The 10,000-nt window shown below is 46.2% G+C and overlaps 1 protein-coding gene across 1 annotated transcript in view; it reads left to right on the top strand.

Annotated features, from left to right (window-relative positions):
* pcxb (pyruvate carboxylase b) overlaps positions 1 to 10,000 on the top strand; it is a gene marked incomplete in the record, with an annotated part of 199,438 nt that overhangs the window by 168,331 nt on the left and 21,107 nt on the right. Inside the window, 2 exon segments of the mRNA XM_062516519.1 lie at positions 2,041 to 2,285; positions 7,164 to 7,343. Of these exon segments, the coding sequence (XP_062372503.1) occupies positions 2,041 to 2,285; positions 7,164 to 7,343 (425 nt within the window).

The raw sequence follows: 10,000 nt of genomic DNA, 5'->3' as shown, positions 1-10,000 counted from the left end.
GAGTCGATTACGCCGGGAAAAAGAAGAAGAGAGAGTGGCACGAGCCCGTCTCCTCGTGGTCTCGTTGTTGTTTTGCCGCCATAGGTACGACGACGCTCCCCATATTGGGCGCCATCTGCTCGTCCCTCTGTCTTCGCTCGCCCGCCCTGTTTGATGGCGGTGCGTCTGTCTTTGTTCCGCGCCGCCTTTCATCGCCGTATTGTCTCGGCGTTCAGTGAACGCATGAAGTAATTCTGCTGCCCAACTAATGCTCTGTCCGCCTGTCTATCTGTGTTTATCTATCTATCTATCTATCTATCTATTGATCTATCGATCGATCTATCTATACCGTAATTTCCAGACTATTAGCACTTACACATTGATTTAGCAACATTTCTTCAGCTATGAGGTTAATACAGGGGAGCAGTTAATATGGTGTTAATATGGTTTTGTTTCTTTTAACTTGCATTAAACACTGTCCTGCAGCTTATACACAATGCGGCTTATATGCGGGAAATCTATCTATCTATTATCTTCTCTATGTAGCTATCTATCTATATTTTATCCATATATTATTCTATCCATCTATCTATCTAATCTATCTTATCTGTCTAGCTATCTATCACTCAAACTATCTATCTTGTTATACTTCTAACTACTTTGAATCTGTGTTAAATAAACAAGACTGTGGCGATCAAAATCTGCCCCCTATATATCCCCCTATATGGAAATGTTTGTTCAGTCGGTTTCTGCATCCTGTTTTGGTAAGCACACATGTACTAGTGTGAACGATAGGAAAGCTTACATGGGCTATATTGTGACAGCGGGGAATCAAAGCGATTATATAGTGTGCAATTCAGCAAGTATTATGATCTTTCTCCATCGCCGCGGCACATTCCCCCTAAAACATTCTTAGCATTTTCCCGAATGGTATGGGCGCTTCCCAAATCAGTTTATATGGCTCAGCGGCATAAATCACGGGATTAGCAGCCTACATTTACAAGTTGTTGAGAAACAATGGGGAAATCTTCCCCCGCGCTGTAACTGGCTCCTCGTAAGCTGCGGCGGTGAGCTCCATAATGGCATCCAATCAGCACGCTGACGATCACATCCTCTCCACCATGTGCCGAGAAGGACTCCTCATCTGGATGGAGTAATGAAGAATAAAGTGGGGGGAGGAAAAAAAGAGCTTCTTCAGCATTCTTTCGAAGCCACCAATGCTGATTGTTTTGAGTGCCGGGCTTTGACGTCGTCCCCAGTGAACACATGAAGTAATTTGGCAAGTTGTTTTTATACTCCCCCCCCCCTTCCCCCCATTCTGCAGAATGAAATCCCTGTAGAACATGTTCAATAAGATGAGGAAATATCTTTGTAACATCTATAAGATCTAATGGTGGAGTCATGAGAAACCAGCATTTGTGCAGAATAGTGGGCTAGGGTTTTCTGTTGCTATGATGACAAATGCACACGGTTTCTCCGAGGCCCATGATGTTTCTGACCCATCCGGTCATCTGGTCAGTGGCTCAGTGTGAATCCAGTCGCCATCGAGAGTCATTAGTCGGCTACCTTTCATGCAGACCAATCAAAATGTATGTCACTGAAATTGATGAATGGACTACTAATAGACCATTGGATAGAGCAACACAAGTATGTGCACAGGGTAGAGGAATAGCATGGATTGAAGACTTTGTGCTGCAGATGCAAGTGGCAGTCTCATCAGTTGTAGAGAGTTGTTTTCACTCATTGTCACAGAAATGCCAAGGCTTTTGCAATTTGCGCAAAACGAATGAGGAGTGTTGTGTGGAGGCTTTGCTAATAGTTTGCCACTTGAGTTTGCTATTGAGCTGCTAATAATGAAGCATTAATGGGACAGAAATGGAGACAAAGTAACAAACAGAAGTCATTATTCAATACCCTCTAGCGCTATAAAAAAAGGACCGTTTCAACTAATTGTGTTTTACATTTACGAGAGTGACAACAAGTCTTGTTTGTCATTCTCGTCTCTTCTCTCTTGTTCTGTCGTTCCGTTTTGTTTTCCGTTTCCCGCGCGTGGCGGCGCAGGCATCTCCATGGACACGGTCTTCGACTACAGCGAGTACTGGGAGGTGGCCCGGGGCCTGTACGCGCCGTTCGACTGCACGGCCACCATGAAGTCCGGCAACGCCGACGTCTACGAGAACGAGATCCCGGGCGGCCAGTACACCAACCTGCACTTCCAGGCGCACAGCATGGGCCTGGGCAACAAGTTCAAGGAGGTGAAGAAGGCCTACGCCGAGGCCAACCGGCTATTAGGAGACATCATCAAGGTGAGTGTGTGGAGTGTGTTTGTGTTTGTGTCGAGGTGGGGCCCGGGGGGGGGGGGGGGCTGGATGAGGGCATATGTTGATTTGTTTACCTTGTTTAGTTATTTACTCCAGTGCCTTCAGGGGTCGGTTTGGGATTGCTCCATCTTCTCCTCCATCTCCTCCCCTCCCCACCCCCCTCGTTGCCTCGGGGCTCTCTGTCTTCTATCCCCCTCATGGAGTGGATCATCCCTCACTCCTCCTCTCCCCTCTTCTCTCCCCTCTTCTCTCCCCTCTTCGCTGGCGCTCTCGCTGCTTTGATGTCGGTCCTGCGGGCTCGACTTTGCGAGGCCCAAGGAAATGTTCGGCGTTGGCGTGCCCATCACGGGGTGATTTCTTCATCACGTGGGGTTGTTTACGTGGACGATTTTCGATCAGCTTTTTCTGCTGTGCGTTTATTTGTGTACTTCCTCCACCTGCCTACACATCTAAACGGCCACCTGCCCCTTCACCAACTGTGTCGAAATCATTTCAGTGCCAAAAAAAAAAAAAAAAACACCTGACTTCTACCTCATGTTGTAGATCTCAAAACAGACATGGTGAATTCTCTTGACATAAACACACACACACACACACACACACACACACACACACACACACACACACAGACACACACACACACTCCAACAGTAAATTCAGTTATAACTGACAGCTAAGCATGACTGACGCTATCTCAGAAACACAGCCCCATGTGGGGATGGGTTTGTATGTGTGAGTGTAAGCTGCTCCTCACTGATGCAATCATCTGTCAGCGTAACACTGACGGATGGATCCCCACATTCGCATCTCTCCGAGAAGAAGCCACTTATAACAAGTAGGACGTGAGAAATAAGACTTAAAGGCATAAAACTTTTTTTTTACATACAATTTGTCATTGTATGAATACAATGAAATACTGTTTGCTAACTCTCAGAGATCAACCGACGCAACAAGATACAAAACTAATAATAGCAAGATGAATGTGACCTTAAAGTTCATTTTGCTCTTTTTTTCCCCGTATGGATTCTTTAATGTCCTGTCCATACAGCTGGTGATGGAGGTGATTTGGTGACCTTGGCAGCGAGATTAGCGGGACTTTCCCATTTTCGCGAGGCGCTTGTTTGTGAATAGCGACCTCGCTCTCCCGCGGATTCTCCAGAGGCTACCCTCTTCTCTACCCAGCGATCGACCCGAAACGCTGAAGCCAATCAATGATTTGCGAGGCCTGGTGCTGTCAGCGTTTGGTGCTGTCTGGCAGCCGCCGCCACCTTCCCAAAGCGCGAATCAAACGATCGCCGATCAATTCCAATGAACCACGGCCCCTGATACGATGGCGGTGGTGGCCCATTCTGTCCTTCTGTTGTTTTTTTTTTCTCTTTCTTTTTTTCTCTCTCTCTTTCTCTTTCTCTCTCTCTCTCTGCACCTGTCGATTATGGAGCACTGAGGAAGCAGTAGAACTCTTGCTTATTTCCCTCCAATTCATCTAGTTTGTGATTTGTATGCGGTGCCATGCAGCTGTTTTTCTCCTCCCCCAACCTCCAAATCTTTCGCCTTCTGCTGTCCCTCTCATAGTATCTCTCTCTTTCTCTCTCTCTCTCTCTCTCTCTCTCTCTCTCTCTCCCTCTCTCTCTCTGCATCTCTCTTTCTCTGTCTCTCTGTCGCTCTCATTTCAACATATCAGTGTGTTGTTGTAGCGGTGGGTCCACATTCACTCACCTGGGAAAACTCCATTTTTTTCCACAGCTGTCACAGGCTCTTTGTGTGCGCGTGCTCAGACTGTGACACATTGTAAACAAATACGGACACAAAGCATGCACAAACACACGTTTGCGCACGCACATACACACACACACACACACACACACACACACACACACAGAGAGACGTATATCTCCTTGTCTCCACTAGTTGAAAGCTAGGTGTGCCGTTGGCTAAACAGATGTAGCATGTCAGCCAGCGGTAGATACGGAGGCCTTACAACCATGATTGAACTGACACCTATGACAGGTTCCTGTCCAGGAACTGCAGTAGCTTACCAGCATCCAGGGACCATGTGTGTTTGAATAATGGTGTGTGTGTGTGTGTGTGTGTGTGTGTGTGTGTGTGTGTGTGTGTGTGTGTGTGTGTGTGTGTGTGTGTGTGTGTGTGTGTGTGTGTGATGTGTTATGGGTGCGTGTTTAAGTCTAGTGTTTGTATGTAGCTATATTCCCTGCAGCTGTTCTGTTGCATACCAGTCTAGTGTTTGCATGATGACTACTGTTTACCACTCTATAGTGTAGCTATTGTTAATATGTGTGTGAGTGGTGATTTGTGTGCTCTGTTACTTATCTATATTTGCCTTCAGCATATGGCAACAAAAGGGCTAGTTGTAGCTTAGCGTAAGCAGCCCAATAGGACACTAAGCTCCAATTCACTCACCCACACACACACACACACACACACACTGTGCAGTCATCGCCCAGAGACTCAACAAAGTGCTCAGTGAACGCCACATTGCATCTGCCTGGCACTCATTCCTCCAACGATCCCACTTACACCCGTCATTTGTCGGAACCATCCGCCTCGTTGATTAGTCCGAAATGACAACTGCTCACATCGGACGTCATGAACCGTGGCAAGGAAATGACCCGCGGAGGGGACGGCAGTTGGAACAGTCCATTTCATCTCGTCTCCGCACAATGCCGATGACCACACGTCGCTGTTAGCCCCTTCAGTGTGTTCTAATGATTCAATAAGTGTGTCCATAGCAACGGCCTAACCCCCCCCACCCCCCTCCACCTGGAAGCCTGAATTGAAACCTCGCGGATCCCGAAGTCCATTAGTTGGCCTGCGGGTCGTCAATTTGGCTAATAAGCTGTATTGATACAGCTTAGTTCCTAGGCTTTCACTTTCAAGCCGCATTAGCGGAAACTTCGCGCCTCGCACAGGGGACACAATGAATAACCAATATTGCTGAGCTCTGGACTGAGGAAATAGAGAGAGAGAGAGAGTCAGAGACAGAGAGAGAGATAGTCAGAGAGAGAGAGAGTTCTTTGTGACACTTGCTTAGCTTTGGGAACACTGTACCAAAGAGTCATGCTGATATGCTAATAAAGCACCTTTGAATTTGAATTTGAGAAAGAGAAAGTCAGAGAAAGAGAGAGAGTGAAAGAAAAAGAGAGACAGAGACAGAGAGAGACAGAGAGAGGGAGAGAGGGAGTGTGGGCTTGTGCCCCTAGTGAATTCTGTTCCTAAACATGGCGCGCCACCAGAAGCGATTCCCCAGCCCCGCTCATGAGGCGGCCGCAGCGCAGCACAGCGCTCCCTTATTAGCATCTCCCAAAACCACCACTGTGCTCCTCCAGGCTCCAGCTCTCTGTGGGTTTTGGCCACGGTGTGTTTGGTGAGGTGTGGGCGGTAGGAGGGTGTGTGTGTGTGTGTGTGTGTGTGTGTGTGGAGGGTGTGTGTGTGTGTGTGTGTGTGTGTGTGTGTGTGTGTGTGTGTGTGTGTGTTTGTGTGTGTGGGGCCCTCTCTCCGTCTCCCTCTCCATCTCTCTTTGTGTCTCCTCCGGTCCAGCGGTCCTCCCTTGTTCTCCCCGCGCGTCCCCGGAGCTTTTCCGTCGATCCGTTCTGGTCCGCTTTCGCTCCCAGCAGGGTGCAAAACGTTCCGTCGGGAGACAGCGGATGGCTAACGCCACACTTTTCCCTGGGTGGATGATTTCAGTGTGTGTGTGTGTGTGTGTTCACGTCCATACATCTGTGTGTATGTGTGTGTGTGTGTGTGAACATATATGTGCATGTGCTTGTGTATATTCGTTTGCACGCATGTCTGTCTATGTATGTGTGTGTGTGTGTATGTGTGTGTGTGTGTGTGAACATATATGTGTATGCATATGCAGGTGTATGTTTGTTTGCACAGATGTCTGTCTATGTATGTTTGTGTGTGTGTGTGTATGTGTGTGTGAACATACTGCATGTGTATATGCAGGTGTATATTTGTTTGCACACATGTCTGTCTATGTATATGTGTGTGTGTGTGTGTGTGTGTGTGTGTGTATGCATGCATGTTCGCCAAGAGACACCCCTTTTCTTGCATAAAGTACGGCAGGTCGGCATGGTGTTAAATGCATGCTGGTGGTATCGACCACCCCTCTTGCATTTGTTCAGGCGCTATCGATTCCTCCTCGCCTAGCTCTGTTTTGGAGCCCGTGGAAAAGCGAGCAGGAAAAACCCTAATGGCGGGTTTGTTTGGGCTCCGCATGCAACTCAGGAGCCATTTAGCAGCATCTCAGTAGCGAGCCCGGGGGAGCCGGACAAAGCCGGGCCAGATCGGCGCAGGCAGAGTGGCCAAGGTCTGCTGCCGCTGTTGGCCTTTATTTGTATTTAAAGAGGGATGAGGGCTGAGCGGGCGTCGGGGGGTGGGAGGGTGGGGAGGGTGGGGGGAGGATGGGGGGAGGATGGGGGGGGGGGTGCAGTGGCTGTGGGGAGAACATTTACCGCACAAATTTCTCTTCTTGTTATTCTCCCCAGCCCGTCTTCTCGCAAATGAGCCTCCAGTTCTTCCTGCCTCGCTGTTTCTAATGCTTCTGCCTTTCAGTGCCCGCGCCTGTACTAATATACGTCCTTTCATTAAGGTCCAATTCTCTCTCTCTCTCTCTCTCACTCTCACTCACACACTCTCACGTGCGCTCTCTCTTTCTTTCTTTCTTTCTTTCTGTAGCAACCTTCATATTGTGTCATTCATCTGTCTCCCATCTCATTTTGCCATGCTAGCCATGTTAGCCTAGCCTTTGCGTCTCCAGCCTCAACAGGACCAACCATGCTCACCTCCTCCTCACCATCTCTCTCTCTCCCCCTCTCTCTCTCTCTCCCCCTCTTCCTCCAGGTGACGCCGTCCTCCAAGATCGTGGGCGACCTGGCCCAGTTCATGGTGCAGAACTCGCTGACGCGGGCGGAGGTGGAGGAGCGGGCCGACGAGCTCTCCTTCCCGTTATCCGTGGTGGAGTACCTCCAGGGCTTCATCGGCATCCCCCACGGAGGCTTCCCCGAGCCGCTCAGGTCAAAGGTCAGTGTGTCCCCGCTTGTCCCTGCTTGTCCCTGACACTGGCTCTGTCGACTACAGTTCTAATCAATGGTACCATCGGTAACCTGACCTAAACTCTCACTGACCATAGTCTCATGTAACCTGGCCCTGAACTCATATCATATTCGTCCAATAATCAGTCTATAAATACAATGGACCAAGTGACCATTTGAAAGCATAGCTAGTAATATGTAAATGATAAACACATGCTTGATGAACAGATTATCATGTTAGCACACATGATTATCATGTTCACACACTTACTGTAGCACACTACTGTACATCCTCATAAAGAATGCTTGGAACTGTAGACCAGGTGTCTCCCAATGTTTCGCCTACAGTAAGGAAATAATTCACCAGTAATCAAATATTACACATATTGCCTTACCTGATCTTAGCCCTGAATATCAATTTAACTTGCAGCTCTGTAAATCAAGCCAACTTTTATTTTTACATTTGAACAGAAATTGACGAAGAAGAGAATGGTTTGCTCTGTAAATGGCTGTTTGCCGGGAGGCATTTGATTTGGCATTTATAAAAAAAAAAGGCTATTGTAGAGCAGTCACGAAACTTGCATAAATCTGTTGACACGGCCGCACGTCAGGGGGTCAATGGAGTCCATTTAAGGAAGTCATTAGTACCACCGTCCGGCGAAAGAATGGACGAATGGCAAAGGTGAAGCGTCTCTAATGACCGTTGCACTTAACTCGCATACACAGAGTGGCTGAAGGCTGTCGATTGTAGATCTGACGCGAATGCGAAACCAAGACTTTTTGACTTTTCGCTTTTTCAGTGGCGAAAGTGGTGGTCTGGTCAGGATGATCAGGTGAATGCCGTATGTGGACATTGGGGGGTTATAGAGACGAGGAGCTTCACTCTAACAGTGGAGACATCTTGTGATCTTGCAAAGCTTGTCAGGGTCAATATTAAATGCAACTCTGTGATGATTTTAGACACCCACTGAATGCCTGTCCTCCTGCCCATAGACTACTAGTGTTGCGTTTTTTCTTTTCCACTTTGGTATGAAATGTCAGAAGACTGAGGGGCAGATGTACTATCGCATTTGTGCCCACGTATTTTCTTAGGCGTATTTTCTTCCCCAACGTGCACATAAAAACATGCCATGGGAGGAGAAGCGTACAATGTGCCTAATTAGATATTCCCTTTATGTGCGAAAACTGCCCATGAAAGTGTGTGTCTGTTTTGCTGTGAGATATTTCCACTTTGTAAAAGCAGGTGTTGATCCTAATTGTGGTTAAATGCATTAGTATAACATAAAAACAACAGAATCACTATTTAGAGTACCAGTTGTATGTCTGTGTTCCTAATTGCCTGTCCTGTTGTGGTCTGATGTGTTTTACTGTCTATTATGTTGTATGTTATATCTTAATGAAGGGCCAACTCACTTGTCTGCACACCAAATCTACCTCCGGGTATAAATAAAGTTACCAAGGACCAAGTTTTTCGTCTTTGTACTATAGTGAAAACAACCTTAACTTTCACTGGTCCCTTAAACTTTCCTACTTTCTAGATTTGACATGCAGCAGTTTGAAAAGAACTACTGCTCTTCATTATCTCCCTGCTTGTTGACATCTCATAATGTGAACGTTCGCAAATTGCGGTAGGGGACAGAGAAAGGAGCTGAATACACGAGGAACGCCAGGTTTGATAAATACCATGTAAAACTCAGTGTGCTCTCTCTGCGGGTTCACCATGGAGCTAATAATGATGCATTCGCAAATCAACATACTGTACATCTGGACCTGAGTGGCAGTATTAATGTATTTTTGTATAACTAAACTCTAAAGTCTTATTACAGCAATCATCTATATCAGACAAAGAGCCACATTTTATATTATTTGCTTAAAGCTACATTTAGAACAGTAAGTAACCTATTGTTAAAAACATGGCAAACTCATGATGAAATAGCTCTTTCAAAACTCGGCCTCCTGTATTCAATCTATCACAATCACAGTACAATCTCTTTTAAATATGAACAGCTGATTGAATTACAGAAGCTGCATTACTTTTCATGTCTCAAGTGCCTGTAGACATTAAATGTGGAATTCATTTTTTTTTTTATCCCTCTGTTTCCTTTTACTTGTGTGCAAGGCATTTTCCTATCTAAAAGCAAATGAGTCATATTAGCAGTGAAAAGTTAAAGATGCAGTCAGTGATGATTGCGCAGGAAGTCGTGTTTATATTTATGTTTATGTGTAAAATTATTAGCAGACACTTTTGTATAAAGTGACATGATAAAGACACATTATATTTTTAACTAAAGACCAAACAAAACACACCAGAGAGGCAGCTTACCCCTCCCCTCAGTATTCCCAGAGAAACTCCACACAGGGTTTTCCAGTTTACGTTTTTTTTGTTGTACTCGCTTATAGGCAACTAGTGAACTTGTTTGGAGATGATTACTGTCAAAAATGTTATGGATTTGATATTGCTTACTTTCGCTGACAACACCTTTAATTGACCCAATGCACCCTTTTTGCAGTGGACTGTATGTAAAGTGGATTTAAAAGAGCATCCATCTGTCTCATATTACAGTAAATCCCTTATTTCATTGATATTGATCATGTTTCATTGATCAAGTTCATTCAGGAATGCTTATCATGCATCTCAATATCAGC

This window comes from Sardina pilchardus, chromosome 16, assembly GCF_963854185.1.
Source record: "Sardina pilchardus chromosome 16, fSarPil1.1, whole genome shotgun sequence".
Taxonomy (NCBI): domain Eukaryota; kingdom Metazoa; phylum Chordata; class Actinopteri; order Clupeiformes; family Clupeidae; genus Sardina; species Sardina pilchardus.
The sequence above is the reverse complement of the archived record's forward strand: the minus strand, read 5'-3'. Positions and strand labels throughout refer to the sequence as shown.